The 19,270-nt window shown below is 49.4% G+C and overlaps 2 protein-coding genes across 7 annotated transcripts in view; one reads left to right on the top strand and one right to left on the bottom strand.

Moving 5' to 3' along the window:
* Window positions 1–1,908: 1,908 nt before the first annotated feature.
* DRAM2 (DNA damage regulated autophagy modulator 2) lies at window positions 1,909–18,322 on the bottom strand. The gene is made up of 9 exons (XM_087762360.1): window positions 18,270–18,322; window positions 13,932–14,030; window positions 11,281–11,438; window positions 10,429–10,496; window positions 9,725–9,864; window positions 6,637–6,814; window positions 3,708–3,790; window positions 2,643–2,735; window positions 1,909–2,253 (listed from the first exon to the last, which is right to left on the bottom strand). The coding sequence occupies exons 3-9, from the start codon at window positions 11,409–11,411 to the stop codon at window positions 2,146–2,148; spliced, it is 801 nt and encodes a 266-aa protein (XP_087618486.1). The 5' UTR covers window positions 11,412–11,438; window positions 13,932–14,030; window positions 18,270–18,322; the 3' UTR covers window positions 1,909–2,145.
* Window positions 17,529–19,270, top strand: part of CEPT1 (choline/ethanolamine phosphotransferase 1) — a 32,206-nt gene continuing 30,464 nt past the window's right edge. The window contains exon 1 of one of the 6 annotated variants that reach the window (XM_087762358.1): window positions 17,529–17,551. Coding sequence is in view for 2 of the 6 variants with exons in the window: in XM_087762356.1 (XP_087618482.1) it covers window positions 18,961–18,966 (6 nt within the window). In the remaining 4 variants the exon portion in view is untranslated. The other 5 variants (XM_087762359.1, XM_009463299.2, XM_087762357.1 and 2 more) reach the window with 5 other exon arrangements.

Genomic DNA, 19,270 nt, shown 5'->3' with positions numbered 1-19,270 from the left:
GGATCCCCCTCTCTGTGCTTGATAGTGATCCGTGGGGGAGAGGGAGGCGAAGGGCAGGAGGGAAAAGCCCTGGGAGCGGGCAGGGTCCTCCTGGCGCCTTCCCAAGGAGCTGCGGGAAGGAATGAATGAATGAGGTTTTTGTTTCTCCCCCTTTAGGACCGGGAAAAGGGCGCTCTTCCTCCTTCCCAGCAGGGATCATAGAATTATAGAATCGTCAAGGTTGGAAAAGACCCTTAAGATCATCGAGTCCAACCGTTAACCCAGCACTGCCAAGTCCATCTATACCATGTCCTCGAGCACCACATCTATCCGTTCCTTAAAACCCCCCAGGGATGGGGACTCAGCCCCTGCCCTGGGCAGCCTGGGCCAGGGCCCGACAGCCCTTTGGGGGAAGAAGTTTTCCCTAATACCCAACCCAAACCTGCCCTGGCGCAGCTTGAGGCCGTTCCCTCTCGTCCCATCGCTTGTTCCTGGGGAGCAGAGACCGACCCCCCCGGCTCCAGCCTCCTTTCAGGCAGCTGCAGAGAGCGATGAGGGCTCCCCTCAGCCTCCTCTTCTCCAGGCTGAGCCCCCCCCAGCTCCCCCAGCCGCTCCTCCCCAGCCTTGGGCTCCAGCCCCTTCACCAACCTCATTGCCCTCTGGATCGGGGCTGAAGGCAGTGCGTCACTGTCCTGACGATCTCCTGGCTCAGCCATTTGCCTAATGAGGCTTAAATGAGGCAGAGAAAAGGGGTCTCTGCTAGCTAAACCATCGTGTGTCCTAGGCTGTAGGAGCTAACCAGAACCTGGGGTTTGCGTATTGCCTCATTAGAGAGCGCGCAGCCAAGTCTGCAGCTCTCCAGGGAGGCCCTGATCCCTCGGGATTTACCAGCAGCTGAAGCAGAGTACTTGGGGAGCCGTTCCCTAAGCCGTCGAGCCCTCGGGGTCTCCGTGACTCCACGTTAATCGGATCGACTTGTCCTCTTACGCCACTGGCTCCAGCACTCTGGCAGGTTTTTGGCTCCAAAGTTTGTTTTCGCCACGTGAACTCTGAACTCCGGGCGGAACCAGGCTGCGAGCGCAACTGAAGCACGGCTGCAATGGAGCCAGCCCGTTTTAACCGGGGAGAAAGTAGTTGCCCAGGGCAGCTGCTGTGATTCCCAGGAGGCCTCCAGTTTCAATCCTTCCCCCGGTTCTTCACCTGCCCCTCCAGGGAAGGGAAGATGCCGGCATGAGCGGTTTCGGTGTGGGAGGGAGCAAAGATGTGCTGGAGCTTACGTGGCTGCGGACTCCAGCAAGAATTTAGGAAGGAAGCTGAGCTATTCCTGCGAAACAGAGCTCGAAGGCGGCTGCTGCCGCTGTTTTCTGTAGGGCTGTCATCACAGAGCCCTTTCCTCTGCTGTATTCTGGTAGAACCGGAGCAGAGGAGTAGTTTTAAGGCTTCTGGCTTGGTCTGTGTGTGGAACACCCGCTATAACCCGCCGGCGCGCCAGACCGAGGGGCAGCTTTCGGCAGCAGCAAGAGGAGGGAGCAGCTGGCGCTCGGGTTGGAGAGCTGGGGGGCTCGGGGGAGCGCCGGGGACACCGAGGCTGCGGGGACGCGCGTCGCGCTCTGCTCCACGCTCCCCCTCGAGCGAGCAGGGCGCGGGCTGCGTGCTCCGACTCTTCCTAGGCTTGTGCAGCGTCCCGCTGCGCGTGGGCTCTGGGGCAAAGCCGGCCCTCGGCTCGGGCGGCTGCCAGGAAGAGGGAGGGAGGGAATTTTAGCGCTCCCTCCCAAGGAGGGAGCCGCAGGAGCGGAAGGAGGAGGCTGGAGCCCGGCTGGGGGCTCCGCGCATCCAAAGGACTTGGCCTGGGGAAGACTGGAGAGAGGAGGGCAAGGGGCTGAGGGAGGGAAAACTGGGCGTGGTGGAAATGACGAGGAGACACAGCCCTTTAATGACCTTCATTTAATCTTTCATGACATTGGCACGTGTAGAAATGTTCCAGGCTTGTTTACAATACTGATAACATTTGCATTGCTGCGTGGGTTAATAGCGAAGCCCTTTACGTCAAGTACAATACAATCACTTCGTACATTTTTTTTTATATAAAATAAATGCTTAGAAATATCAACTGTTATTGCTATTAAATTCCTGAGTTATGCTGAGAACGCGTTCTCTTCACCTTCATTAGATGCTCCCTGCTATCAGCAGCGTCTGCTCATCGGTCACAAAGCTCTGCGGTGAGTTATAAAGGGTTTGGCCATGCAAGCTGACGACCGCACGCAGGGAAATTTTCTGTATAGGAAAAAAGAAAGAAAATCCAAGTTAGCAGGCTTGTCACCGTCTCGGCATGGGCAACGTCGGCAGTCAGATGGAAACCAAAATGCAGATTGGCTCCGGAACTCCAAGCCTGACTCCCAAGCTGTTCTCCTGGACCGACTCCCATCGTTTGCCTTGCAGTCCTACAGCAAGCTTCCCCCGTCAGCGTGACGGATCTGGGGAGCGAAGCTGGTTACAGCTACCCTGGTGTGTTCACGCAGCAGGGGCGGATCCCGCTGAGGAAGAGCGGACCGCTTACCGCTGCTCCCGCTGCAGCCCTTCCAGCCTCGGGGACACAAGGCTGCCCACCTTGCGGCCGTTCAGAGCTTGGAGAAGCAGAGCACTTAACGTTAACTCCATTTTACCTGAAAGTCGCGGATATAGGTGAGGAAGAAGCTGAGGAAGGAGAATGCCAGCGACCACTCTGAGACGGTACTGATGATGTGAGCTGTGTAGCCCTGGGCAATAGAGAGAGGGGGAAAAAATCGGTGTGAAAAGCTCCTCTTGAACCTGCAACGGCACAAAGATGGCTTGCGCATACGACATCCCGCATCCGCAGCTATTCCCTTTGGAGAGCAAAATTTCTTGGTGTATCTGGAGTCTCTAAGAGTGAAGTGCTGGACTCGGCAGAAGAGCGAGGATGACCAGGGAAACGCCTGCTCCGCCCAGCTGGGCTGGTCCCCACTGGGAATTCAGTACCCACCTGCGAAACCCGACGGCTCAGTCGGGAGCTTGGCCTGACAGCAGCAACACCGCTTCCCAGAAGTAAGGTTCAAGGCCGTCCCCGGGCTGTAAGCAACTTCTGGGAGGCTCCTTATGCTTTAAATAAAGGGAGGGGTGGGCATGGCCCTCAAACCCAGCCGGCGTAATGCCACCTCCTGCAGTGCCTGCAGAGGACGAGGAGGGCCGGGGAGCCAGGCAGAGCTGTTCAGACCCACGCGCCCTTCCTACGTCCCGCTTGGGACCCCTCGCTGCCCAGCACTGATCACGTCAACGGCAGCTCTATCGCTTGTCTCCTTTGGCCTTTTTCTCCCCCTGACTCCACCAGACCCCCACCCGGCAGCGGCCAGGAACTCCGCTTCTCCGCAACCGGCACGTGGGATGCGTTATTTACGGCTCTCATGTACCGGTGACCGGGAGTCGCTGACCAGCACGGACCAGACGGGCTGGTAGCCTGACAGCTCCTTGAGGCCATCCAACGACTGCCCGTGAGTGAGATGAATTTAAAATAACACTTGAAACTGCAACTGTTTTGCTCGGAGCAGCACTTCAGCAAGTAGCCGCATACTGGCTCAACTGGGAACTCTCCCCTGTGCTCTCCTGTCCCCAGTACGTGTACACGACTGCAGTCAGCACCCAGATGCATTTGTCCTTGCAAATAAAGTAGCTGTTCCTTGTTCTCTGTTAATTTTCTCTGCTCAATCACTTACTTTTTCCTGTGGGTCCCAGTGCAACTTCTGCACCAGATTCGTCCCGTACAGGCCACTGTATAGGACAACGGAGGAAACAAACACTGTAAAGAAATACGTTAAGGAAGAATCAAGACAAAGAACGAGCAAGTTGGAAGTTGCAGACTCAGCTCTGGATTGTGTCAGGCTGAGGCTGTAAGGAGACCTCTGCGTTTTCCACAAGGTCCCCGCAGCGTAATGACCAGTAACGGTGACGCGGACCGCTTCGTGTCATTCCCTCCACTTGTAGCGTGTTCCCACTGACTGGTTACTGTCGCGTGAAACGGTTAATTCTAATCTAAATCAATGATCTCTGTTGTCCGTGTGCTGCATCTTGTCATACCTCCTTGATCAAACACAGCGTCCTTACGGAAGCACTTGGACTATGATCAGACGTGAACGCTTCCTTAGCATCTTGGATTATTTGTTGAGTGGTGTTCTCCAGGCTAACGGTGTCTGGACCGCCTTCTCTGATTGCTTTTCAACTTCCCAACCACTGTGAATTCTTGATACGTGGGTTCGAGGTTGGAATACCCTGTCATTTGCAACGGAGAGGATTATTCGCTTTCTTGGTTCCCTCTTGGTTCACTCGGGGTTTTATAACTGCTTTGGTAGAGCAGCCAAGGGAAAACCCCGCAGGACAACGATTCCTCATCTGATCAGAGACCTGGGTTATTTCTGGAGTGACTGAGATGTCACGTTTTTAACATCTCACAGAGGGAAGGTACGCTACATCAGCGCTACTGCCTTTATAAATGAAACTTGGAGCATTGAGTTATAGATGTGATTGATTTTCATACGATTAAGATATTAACTCCGTCAGTCGTTAATGAGATTAAACATCAAGAGCCTCCTGATGTGAAAGATTAATTTTGGTGGTGAACAAGGCTGAACTTACTGGCACAAACATGTCTTTGAAAACCCAGACTTCCAGAGCTTATTAAAAAATGGATGCGAGTGGTCCAGGGAGCTCTGGTTACTGATCTGAATGCAAGATACCCAGTTCCCTGCTAATTAAAATGTACAGCAGCTGTTGGTTACCTGCCCGAGTTACTACTGCAATGGAAAGAATTTAATCATCGTGATACAAAAATAACTGGCTCCCATCCTCCCCTTGTTACAGAGCGGGTAATTAACCGCTTTGCTCCTTCTGTGTTGGCGATTCTGCTGTTTCACTCCAGCAGAGGATCAGGAGCATTTTTAGGTTTCCTTGTGTCCTCCAGTACCAGTTGCAAGCATTTCACCTATGGCCGTAGACTTCTGCCTGTTACCATCTTCCCCTTGTTACATTATAAACTGTTAATTTAGAAAATACTCTGACAATTTCCCTTTTCTTCCCCTTCCCTACATATCTCTGTATATATCATTATTTCCACAGCTGTCTTTACTTCCCTCTAATTTTGGTTAGACCACGCCGGTTTAAAAACCTCTATAGATGTTGGCCTTGTGGGTTTTTTGGCAACTGTAAAGGCTCGTAACTTCCAGCAGATCACGTTGTTCCATTTTAGTCTTCCCCTCTATTTGGCTCCTAACTGTTCAAAGCTGAAAATCTTGTTCTTTGCTAGCACCAGAAATTTCTGCTAGGGACTGCAGTTCTCCAGGTCTCACAGATGAATTCCTTGCTCTGTGTCAAGCCTCCTCAGCAGGTAAGGGTCCTTCTCGCTTCTTTAGAGATAACCAGCCCGCGCCCCGACCATCGCCTCTCATCTCTCGTCTGACTAGTACAGAGGCTGTAATCTTGCAGGAGCAGGAATGGGAGCTCAGCAAGATGCTCTGTCGCTGGGAAATGGGGCGTATGGTTTAGTGTTGGTTTTGGCTGCCAGCCTGGAAATAAGTGGAATTGGTGGGGATTAAATCGGTGGCCTTGATTCAGCTGCAGAAGGGACAGTGTTTCAGCAATGATTTTTGCACTCATGTCTTTGGAATGTAAATTTGAAAGCTTTAGTGTCGTCGTCCTGTTTGACACAAAACTGAGTCATAATTTTCAAAATGCAATGTTTAGGTCCGTCGGGGTGAGCGGAGGAACTGCTGTGGTTCAGCTTCCTGGTGGTTACATGACTCTGGAAGGAGAAAGGCCTCTCTTTCTGGATGGGTTTGCCCATATTTCTGTAAAACCCACAGCTGCTTCCAGCGCTCGGAATTCAAAGTTAAGGGAGATGATGGATTCCAGAGTGGAGGGAAGGCTGTAGGGAACGCCGCTCAGAAACGTCTTGTCTTTTGAACTGTAGCAGGGGCAGGGGAGGAGATCAGAGGTCAAACGTCTCTTCTGACTCAGCCTTGGCAATATGCTCCAGAATTGTCTCGCTGACAAATGCCAGCACTTCGAACCTGCTCTGGGAGCCAGCTGGCCCAGCACAGCGCTGCTGCGCATGGTTAGGCCCGTAGCATTTTCTCTTACGCTACCTTCTGTACTTCTCTTTTAGTTGTATCCAACTATAAAACTCGCTGCAGCATTCCTGTCGCCAGGGAACAGACACTTTTATTTCTTACCTGGCTTTCCCGCCCCCCCCCCCGCCATTAAAACCACCCATCTCTTAAGTACACTTCCCTTTTTCCCCGTCTTTCAGAATCTACAGTCAGGCCTCTCTGCGATAAACTCTTATTTTGCCATCTTCAGTCTCTGGTGTGCAGAAGGAAAGGAGAGGAGAAAGGGCGGTACCCATCCCGCTCACCTTTTTTTATTATCCAGTGACTCACTCGTCGGCTTAACCTGATGGTTCCCTTTTTCCTGGCACTGCCAGGCTGCAATACGAACACAAACAGATAGCACGATACGAGCTGTACGTGTACAGGCGACAGGCCTTCTGTGGCACAGCCTTTCACGCGGGTAGGTTAAATTAACGTAGATGCAAATACTGTCCTTTGCGAAGGCTGCTCTGTTTCACGGTGACACTGCACAGCAAAAGGATACTGCTCACAATGCTTGAACAACACCAGAGTAGCATGGTCAGACGGATCCAAAAGATGTCTTTGCTGTGAACTTCTGGCTGCATCAGGTAGGACAGGACGGTCTGAACCAGCATATAAATGGCCCCTACTCCGAACGTCAGGCAGGCTCCAACCACGTGTATGTAGTACAGAATACATTTCTAGGGAAAGAAAGCACTGCTTGTACAGAACCTGCTTTCATTTTAAACTCTGAGAACAATTTTCTTCTGTAAACCTTTGGCACTCCACCCACTCAGTTACCTTCTCGCATCCCAAGCTAAGCCGTTCTGGAACGTGCTAGTACGTAGGAGATTTTTCTTGGAAACCCCATGAAGAGTTAGGGGGAGGCCAGCCCCTGCCAGCCCTCTGTATTGCTGCTTTTGTTAATTCTTGTGGCTAAGTTACAGGTCACAGCTATACCTTAACTACAGGAATTTATAGGAGCTGTTCTCATTAGCCATAATGGACAGTACTACAGAAACCGGATGAAGGAATCCCCAGGCGATGAGAGTGGCAACAGGCTCTCTCCTGAGCATTTCTATCCCAGGAATCTGTACTTCTACGAAAGACAGTGCGATACAGGATAAACACAACACAGTTTTAGTACCCAAAATGGGATTAAAAATAACGAGGTTTAGCGCTTTTCTGAATTACTCTAGTTTGAATAAACCTTGTTTGTCAAATTAGTATCTTTGAATACTCAGAGGGAACAAGGTTGAATCAAGCTTCTTGACTTAAAAAACACTCTAGGAGAATCAACTGTCAAATAGTAAAAAATCATTAAAACTAGAAGTTATTCCAAGAAAAACAACCCAACTTAAAATCTATGCCCTGAAAAATCACGTGGTGTTCAGTCCTTGCCTCTCATCCCTGGCGAAGCACAGTACCCGAAGACAGAAACTAAAACGTGTCATCTCGCCAACTGCGCAACGCCGGGCCTGGCAGCCTCCCTGCCCTCCAGTCGTGTAGGTGATCTTTTATGCCCGAGAGCAGGAGGCTCTCTGTGTATTTTGCTAAGTATTAAGATCCGGAATTGGAGTCACCCTTTTCTCACAATCCTCATGTGTGCCTTATGTGCACAAATGAATCTGAAGTGCTGCATCCACAGTATAACAGAGGTGGGAATTTATATTTAAATAGTGAAATAACCGTTTTAAAGGCGCGTGCTCCAAACTCATGTGCTGTTCAGTGATGAGAGAGAAATCTTTGCCCTATATGAGAGGAAATCAATAGCCACAGCTGGAATAAAGCAATAGTACTGGCTGAACAGCATGAATTAAATCTCCCATGAGGATAAATCCTGCGTTATTGCTTTGATTCCCAGCAGTGAGAGCTGTCTGGAGCTCTCTGCGTGATGGCTGTTCCCATATCCCCTTCGTTCACCTTCGTTTATTTTCACACTTCAGTTGCCTTCAGGACCTAGTGGTTTCCAGGGGGCTTTAGCTCCTTTTGCCTCTGGAGTGACCCCCAACCAGTCCTCAGCATCACTTGGATATGCAGGTACATCACTTCCAATTTTTGTCTTGCTCAAGATTAAATGTTACACAAACTAGTTAACAAATTAACATGCACCTTCTGTATTTTGATTCTCTTGAAATCTACAGAAAGCAGACATACCCTTTCCTGCCCAGTGGTGGAAGGAAATCATGGAGTTGAACACAGCCGGGAGGCTTTTGCTTGGTGGGGGTGATAGGGAGCCTGTGACCTCTGGGTAGAAAAAAGTGACTAGAAAAAAGTAAATAGATTGAGGCCTCCAAAAAAAAAACCAAACCAAACCCAAAATGAGTGTGCTGAGGTCTCCAAGACAGGGGCTGCTGAAGCACTTGGAGAGCTGTGCTAGGGGAAAAAAAGAACGGGAAAAGGTGGAGCTTTCCAGGGGAAAAGAACGGGAAAAGGTGGAGCTTTCCAGAGGAAAAGAAGGGGAAAAGGTGGAGCTTTCCAGGGAAAAAGAAGGGGAAAAGGTGGAGCTTTCCAGAGGAAAAGAAGGGGAAAAGGTGGAGCTTTCCAGGGAAAAAGAAGGGAAAAAGGTGGAGCTTTCCAGAGGAACGGAAGGGAAAAAGGTGGAGCTTTCCAGGGGAAAAGAAGGGGAAAAGGTGGAGCTTTCCAGAGGAACGGAAGGGAAAAAGGTGGAGCTTTCCAGAGGAAAAGAAGGGGAAAAGGTGGAGCTTTCCAGAGGAACAGAAGGGAAAAATGTGGAGCTTTCCAGAGGAAAAGAACGGAAAAAGGTGGAGCTTTCCAGGGGAAAAGAAGGGGAAAAGGTGGAGCTTTCCAGAGGAACGGAAGGGAAAAAGGTGGAGCTTTCCAGGAGCTTTTCATCTTTGCTTTTCCCTGGCCCTAATCCAGCCGGAGACCAAGGTGACACTGCAGCCTCTAGTGGCTAAAGGCACCACTACAGGGTGGCAATTGTACAGCTGTCTCGCACGTACCAGCCAACGATGTCCAATGTGGCCCTGCTGATGGTGCGATACGTGAGAATACCAGGTTTTTTGGGGGATGGGGTGGGAAGTATTGGGGAGGAAAAAAACCAGAGACACTGGGATGGAGAAATTCAAAAGCTGGTTAACGCTGCGGTATTTTCAAGAATTGTGCGGGTTTGAAGGAAAATATACCTAAGAGGGCAGATTTTTCAGAGCTGGACTTCTTGTGGGGTTGGGTGGGTTTGTTGGCTTTACTTCTAGTTGTAATGATTTTTGACTCTTCGATACCTGATTCTCCTGAGTCAAAATGCAATATAGTTGTGGTCTTTTAATCTGGAGCTAGGGCTTTCTAATCTCCTGCAATGAGATCCAAGATCAGCTTGCTTTCTGCAAAACTTGTGGGGTTTTTAATGTTTTGAAATTTCATGAATGGCTGCTCACAAGTCCCAGTGGATGAAGCAAATAAGAAATAAGTAAGAAATTATAAACAAAACCGTAACTTTTTAAAGAGTTTTCTGTAGGGAATTTGACAAAAACCAGGTTTGGCCCAAAAAGTTTTGCTTTCGGTAAAATCCCCATTTTATCAGGTATCTCAGTAGACAAACACACACACAACTCCGGACAGCTTCAGAACATTGCAAGCAAAGCACAAACCTGGAAATTTGCAATAATGCAAAGTCCAAAGCAGCTCATCAGTCCTAGCGTAAGGCCAATCTTATTAAGCTTGATGATCTTGGATTTTTCCGGATTCAAAGCGTAAACTTGTTTATAACGGACATACATGGTAGCCATACCTGTTAATGAGGAACCCAAACACAGTAAGGTTGTCCGCTGATGAGTAGACTGTCCTTTTCTAACTGGGAAGATGCTGAGTGACAGAGGCAACTATTTAAAATACAAAAACTGTCTTATGGTAGACTGAAATGGGAAAGCTGAGAATCTGGAAGCCAAAACTGAAATAATATAATGGTAAACAAGTCAACTTACTAGATTTTTCTCATCTCCTTCATTTGAAAAGACATCCTAGGTTGTCTTTCCCCCCTCCATAATCGCAGCACAAGTTAAGGTGACTGCCTTGAGTCTGCATTTCTATTTCTTTTACTAGTCCGTTGGGGTTTTTTTAAACACAATTTTGGCCTTCTGGAATCTGCAATTGTCATGCTGGCTTTGTGGATAACATCCCTGACATGCACTTTCCTCTGAATTGCTTAAGAGGATTAAGATTGATTGCTTAGAATTTAGTTTTTGACTGAGAATTACAGGCTGTCTAATGATCCGAAGAAGGAAATTAAATTGTTTAAAACTGTGCGCATTGCAGAACTGCTTGCGGTTCAGCAAGGACAGCTTTCTGTACTCACCCAAGAAAGCTGAAATATTTAACATGATCCCAAATAAGCATCTTTCAGGTGGTATTGTCCCTGTATCACTGGAAGAGATAAATGGAGTGATATGTATCTATCTATACTAAAATACTTGCAACACAACTGTACTTATTTCAGTCTACAAAGGAACCATAAGAAACAGGTTTGTTAAAACAAAACAAAAAACCAACAAGACCCACCAACTCCCCCCCAAAAAACACAAAAAAACCCCTTCCAGATATTTTTCACTGAATTTTTCGTTACTCAGACTATACTGTGCTAGTTCTAGAGCTCTTGAAATAAGCACGGTAAAGACATGCTACCCTTAGAACAAGGAATGAACACACGTGGTATAACTATTCCTTTTATATTGATCTTGAGTCCATAAAAGGTGAATAAAGAGTATTAAAACTGGAAAAATGAAGAACCTGGAAAACTGAAAGACCAAAACTAAGGTGGTCTTGTTGCACAGACTTGATGCCCAGACTTGATGCAATACAGTTGGGAATATAGATTATAGTATGGATTTACTGGTGCAACCAAACCTGGTGACAGCAAGACACTTCACTCTGAACAGAGGGCTGGAGATGCACCCCCAGCTTTCTTGTTCATCGTCATTTTAAGGATATGTTCACAAAGCCACAGCTTAAAGGTTAGACTTTTGCATGAAAATAGACAGCTTTAAATAGAGTTACAGACAAACAGCTATAAACAGCAAGTAACTGCAGAACTGGAGCTGTTAGGGAAGAGCTGCTGTTGAAAGTTTGGAGTTGGGGAAAAATTCACGGGAGTGAGGCCAGTGCAATACTCCGGTACAGTTAACAGGGCAGCTGCAGGAACGTTACTGACCTGATGTAGGGCACCAAAGGGTCGATGTGGTGTAGGGCGATTGCAGTAATGTATGAGAACACAAAAGATGCAGCTGACCAAACAACCAAAGCCGCAGGCAAGAAAGAGAGGCCTTGCTGAAACCACCACATTTCAGTACCGACTTCTAACTCCAAACACTGTGAGGAATCAAATACAAAGGTTTATTAAGATTTTTCAAAGGTTTTGCTTTTCTTGAGGCAAGCTGCTTCAACCGCTTGAATTTGATAGTGCTCTCAGTCCTGTCCTCCAAACCCAAAGCGAACATTTGACTTGATGGCACAGAAGCAATCATAAATAAGCAGAAATAACATCTCGAAATGTTAATTCTGAAATTCTTGGGAGAGCATGAGAAAAGAAACCAGCAGTGTCGCTTTACTACATGTCTCGGCATTTGTTGCTGCCAGAATAAGGTCAAATGGGTCACTGTGAATAACTGACTCCATTTTCTTCTTGCCCTTGTGTCATAACACCATGTTAGAATTAGTGAGGCTGACAGAGAACGTGTCCCAGTAGTGACAGTTTAACTGATGGTGGCTGTTGTGGAGCCTCTAACTTCCATTAACAATCAACTGGGCAAATGTGGAGAAAATGACCTAAAATTACTTTAATATCTGCACTCATTTACTACCTGTCATGCTGTGTGACTCAACAGCTGTTATAAGCATCACTTAGACAAGCTCACGGATATCTGTGAGCAAGAGCTGAGTGCTACCAGCCACAACCTTCGAGCTCAAGGGCTGCTTTTCCCTGGTGGCAGTTCAGCCGCTGCCATGTTTTTACAGGTGGAAGGAAAAGGTGCATTTATGGTGGAGTGAAACGGCTAACTCTGTGCTCCTGCTATCCGGTTCCATAAATCCTAGCCTGACAGCAAATCTGTGCCTCTACCTCCAGCTCTCTAAGAGCAATCATGTGCACCGTGGTGAGCTCACGCAGAAAGAATTGTGACTCCTCTACTCTTGCTGCTAGAGGGAAGGAATTTTCTATCGGCTTCAAATACAAAGTTAAGCAGAGCTGGTTTCAGAATCCCAGAATGGCTGAGGTGGGAAGGGACCTCTGGAGGTCATCTTGTCCAACCCCCTGCTCAAGCAGGGCCACCCAGGACCAGTTGTGCAGGACAGCTTTTGAATATCTCCCGAGGATGGAGATACTACAACCTCTCTGGGCAACTGTGCCAGTGCTCGGTCACCCTTGTGTGAAAAAGTGCTTTCTTATGTTCAGATGGAGCCTCCTGTGTTTCAGCGTGTGCCTGCTGCCTCTGGTCCTGGCACTGGGCACCACTGAAAAGAGCCCGGCTCCGTCCTCTTTGCACCCCCCTTTCAGGTAGGGAGATGAGATCCCACCTGAGCCTCCCACGTTGATGAGATCCCACCTGAGCCTTCTCTTCTCTAGGCTATCCTTGTCCCTGTTTTTACTGATGGCATTCCCTTACATTTACGCCGGTGAGAAGAGTACAGAAAGCGTTTAAGCATAGTTGAAACTGGAGACTGTAAATGGAATATGAAACGGGACAAAGGTGAAGAGCAAATAATAAAGAGTACAGATCCAAGGGCATCCAGGCAAAGATCAAACAGTATGTGAGAAAAGCAAAATAACGTTGAGACAAAATAGGAAGGAGTGCAGCACGGAGAGGTTTTAGGAGGTGGGCATTGCCTAGAGTGTGAGAGACTGAAAGAAAGGAGAAAGAGAAAAGGAAGGAAGAGATAGGAAGCACCAAGGCTAGAAAGTCTCATGGGAGGAAAAAAGAAGTTGAAACAAAAGTGGATGAATCTTGCAACAGATCAGAGCTGATCGACTCCTTTGCATCTCACTTAGGAGACCTCAGCACTCTTCTGACGTGGACTTACTGCGCACAGCAGGTAGTTGGTCACATCTTTGTGACCTTTGTCCTATCTCTTCGCTGACGTCTGTCAGCACGCACGTCTAGGAGAGCTTGCGGAAAGCCAGGCTGATAGATTCATCACATAATGCATAACAACGCATAATGAGAACTGCTCCTTTACCAGAAACTGGTGACTTGTGTTTGTGCTGCTTTTAAGCCTAGAATATCAGCGGTTCAGACAAGCGCAAATGAGCTCTGGCATTCTCCTGGGAGGTAACAAAAGCCAGCTCTAACTGATAATCCTTGAAAAGAATGTACAATTACATCCTCCTAAAACTAAAGGTTTGGCTGCTTGTAAGGAAGATGTTAGGTAGCAGATGAAGGTGATGAAGATGTGAGGGTGATCGCTAACAGGAGATGCAGTGCGTAAGAACAGAGCGATAGAATTCAAGTTGCTTTCTTTCTTTCCCTTAAGCTTTCATTTTTAAGCTAAGTATAACATTTACCCTCTAATGTTGACTTTCACTTTAAGACTGTAAAGCAGTAAAAACAGTAACAAATATAACATCACAATCCCATCTCTTGTATGAGTAAATTGGGAATTGGAAGAGAAATGCGTATTTTGCTTGGCATTCTCTGTTATAGATGTTATGTGCCTGGGCGTGTAATTCAAAACTTCAAGCAGGCAGTCCGATGCTGAAATTTTACTCTTCCTTTAGCATTTAAATGTTAATAGCGCCTTAGCTGTATTTCTGAGCTAATAGATTTTTGCCTGAAAACAAACCAACCAACCAACCAATATGCCACATACCTGAGAACGAGGGCATCAAAAGAAATGTCACCTCAAGGGGAATCCAAAGTCATCTTTCTGGTGAAGCTCCACATTCGCTTCATTTTTTTCTGTAAATCTCTGAGATATAAAGGAAAATAATCAAGATGTGAGGTTACATCTTGATCTTACTCTTACTCTATATTATTTATTCTCCTTCTTAGCATCTTCTATTAGTCATTGCTGCTGACTGGACATTGGATTAGACGGACTCTTGGCCTGGCACCGCATGTTTTTCCTGTGTTCCAAGCGGTTTAAGGAGTGAAGCTTGTGTATGGTGGGATGGTAGAAATGCAGAAAAACAGGGGTTTAAGACTTTCTGATTTCTCGGACTAGTCTACACCAAGATTTAACTTGAAGCGAGAAGCTTTCAAGAAAAAAAATAAATGCAACTGTTTTAATGCAATGAAGTGCCTACGATCACTGCTTTCACATAGGGAAGAGGACAGAACATGGAGTCTTCCCGTTGCATTGTCGATGGGGATCCCAATGTGATGCCAGTGCTGTGCTCAGTATGAGGCAGGATAGGTGCTGAAGCAACCCGCATTTAATCAGACATCCCACGACTCCGGTCTTCTCTTCACATGAGCAGCTGCCATTTTCACACACTGGAGAAGTCGTCAGAGAGGAAATCCCGTGCTGCGCTCCTGTTAGCTGGTGTGGGAAAATCACGGGAGATTGGCGAGGAGGACTGTAAACACGCGCAAGTGACTTGCAGCTGGGGTGTCAAAAATCACATGTATCCTACTAATTGTTGTTTCATAGAATCATAGAATCGTCAAGGTTGGAAAAGACCCTTAAGATCATCGCGTCCAACCGTTAACCTATCACTGCCAAGTCCATCTATACCATGTCCTCGAGCACCACGTCTATCCGTTCTTTAAACACGTCCAGGGGTGGAGACTCAACCACTTCCCTGGGCAGCCTGTGCCAATGCTTGACCACCCTTTCGGTGAAGAAGTTTTTCCTAATATCCAACCTAAACCTCCCCTGGCGCAGCTTGAGGCCGTTTCCTCTCGTCCTAAACGAGCTTGTGTGTTGGACAAGTCGAACATCTGTGTTTAGGTCTGTGATAGACTTAGAGGCACCGTGTCGAACATGGGAAAGATCAAAGCACAGTCGTAAACTACGCCTGCGCAAATCCCTGATAAACAGGGGAAAACAGCAGGTTTGGTGATCCTCTAGCACGGACTGAGCTCCGTGGTGCCTGCGTTCCCGCTTGCGTGCCTCTGCCTGCGTGCTGCTTCGGGCATCCCCCGGTTGGCGAGGTAACGAATATAAATTTACTCTTTGCATTTCATCCGTGGGTTTGTGGTTGTTCCTGCGTCCTGCCTGTGCTGGCTCCCACAGCTGGTGATATTCGTAAGCTTGCGCAGATGTTTGCAATGTTCGGGTGCTGGTCAGACGCAGCTTCGGGGTGCCGCTGCCACGTGGGTGCAGTGGGACTGAAGCTACGCAGGGGCAAGGCTCAGAGGTAATGCAGATTCTCCACCTGTTGGGAGTATTTGCATGTGCATGCAGATTAATTTACCTGGACTAAGGCGATGTTAGTAAAGCAGAACAGCTATTCCAAATTTCCCCCCTGAATATTGCTCTTATTACATATTAAATGGGTCCACGCAGGCAGCTCATCAGCAATGTCCGCTCTGGAGCAAGCCCTGCTGCAGAGAAGCCCTCAATCGGTCAAGACTTGGCATCTGCAACCGATGCTGTCACTGAGCCCAGAGGTAAGGCCCGGACACGAATTATCATCGTTTTCATGTGGTCGGGCGTGAAGAGCAGTGTGGTAGCTTCAGCTGCAACCTGAGAGCTCTGGTGAGACACGACTTCTTCCTGTGAATATAGCTGCAGGCTGGCGCATCCCAACACAGGGGGATCAGAGCTGGTTTGGGCTCTGTCAGAAAACTGCAGCTCTGGTCCGCTTACCTTCACAGACCCCTGACAAACGCTCCTTATGCTCAAAACCGTTTTGTAAATTTTTTCCCCACTAAATTCTCTTTCTTAGCTCTGTCAAGATCTTCCCTGAATTCTTGTCATCTCCCTTCATCTTCCTTCCTGTTTAAATTTCTTCAGTGAGATCAAGTCTTTTTTCACGCTATTACGCGGGCAGACTGTATGTACCAAGCGCAGGCTTTGTTCGGCGCAAAGCGCTGTGCACATTTATGGCACCGTCTACTCGAGGCCATCCAAACTTCGTGCTGCTGCAGGCACACGCTGCCAACTCACGGGGCTCTGAACGTGGAGCGTCTGGGCAAGCACAGGCGCATAAGGAGGCATCTCGAATCACCGGGAGGCAGGATGGAATTGCCTCACAATTTGCCAGCTGGAAGTTCCTGAAATAAATTATTATTAACACCTCATCCTGTCCTATTGTTTTCAACAGTGAGAGAGAAACCAGACTCAACCTCCTTGTTTTTTCACAAGGTCCTTTGCCAACTGATTATATAACGGCAACGGCTAGCCTCTCTTTTCAATATAACTATGATTTTCTTAAGCATTTATCCTGATCTGTAGGCACTTCTGTGTCCTAAGGGGGTTTTTAAGCCCCAAATTGAGTATCACAGATCTTTCCTGCGATAGACATTATCAAATCATTATCAAGAGGAAGTCTAGGAAGTATTTCAAAAGAAAAGGAGATTTTAACAGTCTCTGAGGTTTTCCTTTAAATGCAGGAAGTATGCAGCAGCATTTGGCACATGCTTGAGCACGCGGAATAAAAACTACAAATGAAAATGAAAGGTGGCCAAGACCATTAATGGCAGAAAGTTAAAGTTATCTAGGATGACAATGCTGAAAAAATAGTCGAAAGTACATGTGGGAAAGGGAAATTTCTAAATTAACGCTGATACCCTGACTGCCACCCTGCCTCTTCCCTGCTCTCTCAGCAACACGGGCAGAGATAAAGCCGTGCTAAGGGACACTCCTTTTTCTCTCCAGCAAAATATTCCAACAGACACTGTGTTGAAGGAAGAAAGACGAAGCGATTTGCCATGTGCATTCCTAAGTAAACACAAGGTCGGATGGGGATGAGTCAGAAGGACTGAACGTGGTGTTCATTTGCGCAACTTATTGTCAGGGTCAAACTGATAACAACGGTTAAAGGTTGCTAATCCTCAAAGGACTAGAAGAAAGTAGGAAATGTGTCACCTTTGTTATTCCCACTGCAGGGTAATGACCGATAACTCATTTTGAGTGTTTTCTCGGTACAGACACCAAAAAAGTTGCTATTAAAAGTTGCTATTGCTTTTGGATATGGGGGTCATCTTCCAGAGAGTTGAGGCGAGGATCTTTATGCCCTCGCGAAGCCCCTGTGACCCAGCTGGGGAAGCGGCAGAATGGCACAGCACCAAACCAAACGGAGCCAGGCACAAGATACGGTGACATAAGGATGTACCAATGCCTGTTTTAGAAACGTGGCATACCCCTATACCGGTCTGTCGCTACAGCTGACTGAGGAGCTCAGTATCCAGGACGAATGTACGCTACCTCTCAGTCCAACCTGTCTAACCAGAGAAAAGCAGCTAAAAATACACGAGTACTCGAAGCAGAGCGTAGGAGACAAGTTTCCCACGTTACGGCTGGGGAATCGAAGCTACCGCAAGGTCACGGAGAGGGACTGGAGGCACGCGGTGCTCAGGGTGGTCAGCGAGAGGGAAAGGGGACCAGGGTGGAGGGAAGGTTTGGGGGAGCAGCTGGGCAGGAGGGAAGGGGAGATGGAGGGGGGGAAATGGGGAGCCCTGGGGGTGAGGGGCCTGGGCGCAGGGAGGTGAGAGGACTGAGGGGATCCCTGGGGCAGGGGGGTCACTGGGAGTGATGGGGGGCCCCGGGGGATGGTGGCTGGGGGCCACTGGGAGCGATGGGGGGCGCCGGGGGATGGTGGCCGGGGGTCACTGGGAGCAGTGGGGGGCCCCGGGGGATGGTGGCCGGGGGCTACTGGAGCAGCAGGGAGAGTGATGGGTGGTCACTAGGGCTGGTGGGGGGGGCGGGTGACCGGGGATCTGTTAGGGAAGGGACCCCTGAGGTAACCGGGGGTCTCTAGGGGCGCTGGGGGCTCCCAGGGCGGCCGGCGGGTCGTTAGGGTCGGCGGGGGAGGGCAGCGGTGAGGGCGGTCAGGGCTGACAGGGGGTGCGGAAGGAGGAGGCCGGGGATGACACCGAGGAGTCCGCGGGACAGCGGAGGGTGGCTAAGGGGGTGACGGGGAGGCGAGGGGAGGCCGGGGGGCCGCTGAGGGGGGAACCGGGGAGGCGAAGGGGGAGGCGGGAACCGGGGGGGGGAGGCGAGGCCGTGCGCGGTGCGGGCCCCCCCCCCCCCCCCATTTACCTCAGCCGCTCCCGCGCCGTCCCCGCGGCGGCCTCGCGCCGCCCCGCCCCGCCCCTCTCCGCCCCGCCCCGCCCCCGGGGCGCGCCGCTGCCACCGCCCACCTCCTTTCCGGCCGTCGCAAAAGGGGCGTAAAAGCGTCGCCCGGTGTGGGGAGGTTGAGGTAAATGTTGGGTTTCTCCTCGGTGGTGGGTGGGGTCCGGTCTCCCGGCTCTGTGCGCTTCCCCCCCCCGGTGGGACGGGGTCCTCGAGGGAGAGCGGCGCCGTGTGGGTGAGCGGGAAGGTCCTTGAGGTCGGGCTTGGGCCTGCGCTGCGGGTTGGGCCGGGGGCTGGGGTACCCCCGCCCGGCCTGGGTGCGGGTGGGTCCTGGCCGGCTTCGGGGGCCGCCTCCTTCGGGCTGGGGGCGAAGCGGTTGGTTGGGCCGAGAGGTGCCCTTGTCCCCCTCCCTCCCCCGGGTGTTGGCCGGCGAGCAGCCAGGCCCGGGTGAAAGTCCTGCGGAAGCCGGGCAGTGTGGGGCTGTTTGGTTTGGAGGACGAGGCGGTCTTGGGTTGTTTTCTCTCCTCGGGGGGAGCAGCCCTTCAGGAAGAGAGGAAAAGCGTATAGCTTTCTCCATTGGATCTGTTTTTTCTGGTCATTCAGGACAACACCCACAGGGACCTCCTAGGTGACTTAAGTCTGATTTCCTGATAAACGGATGGCTGTGAGTCTGCCTGCTCCCAAACTTATCAAGTTCCTGCATAAGCAAGGCCCTGTTTGCTTGCTTTCTCTTCTCCTGCTGACAGGACTTTCTGAGGCTGGCGTTTCCCTGTTGGAAATTGCCTTAATTAAGCTGTGGAGAGTGGAAATGAGAGCATTTGTTACTATGTCAGCATTGACCTTTGATTTACATAGCTTATTTTCCCTACCTGATATGTGCATTGCTGATGGCTTTAGCGATGGCTGTAATCTTCCCCTCTCTAGCTCTGTTCTGCTAGACTTCACAGCTAGGGGTTTTTTCTTATTGT

This window comes from Nipponia nippon, unplaced genomic scaffold (genome assembly GCF_047370975.1).
Source record: "Nipponia nippon isolate SJK-2023a ecotype South Korea unplaced genomic scaffold, ASM4737097v1 scaffold_25, whole genome shotgun sequence".
Taxonomy (NCBI): domain Eukaryota; kingdom Metazoa; phylum Chordata; class Aves; order Pelecaniformes; family Threskiornithidae; genus Nipponia; species Nipponia nippon.
Note: the sequence above shows the minus strand (reverse complement) of the source record. Positions and strands in the feature narration are given on the sequence as shown.

What these genes read in the sequence shown, in the direction of transcription:
- DRAM2 (XM_087762360.1), bottom strand. Translation starts at nt 11,411, where the DNA reads ATGTGGTGGTTTCAGCAAGGCCTCTCTTTCTTGCCTGCGGCTTTGGTT. An exon ending in CCTTTGGTGCCCTACATCAG is followed by an intron (nt 10,497 to 11,280) that starts GTCAGTAACGTT and finishes TATCTCTTCCAG; the next exon opens with TGATACAGGGACAATACCAC. An exon ending in GCATTATTGCAAATTTCCAG is followed by an intron (nt 6,815 to 9,724) that starts GTTTGTGCTTTG and finishes TTCTTTCCCTAG; the next exon opens with AAATGTATTCTGTACTACAT.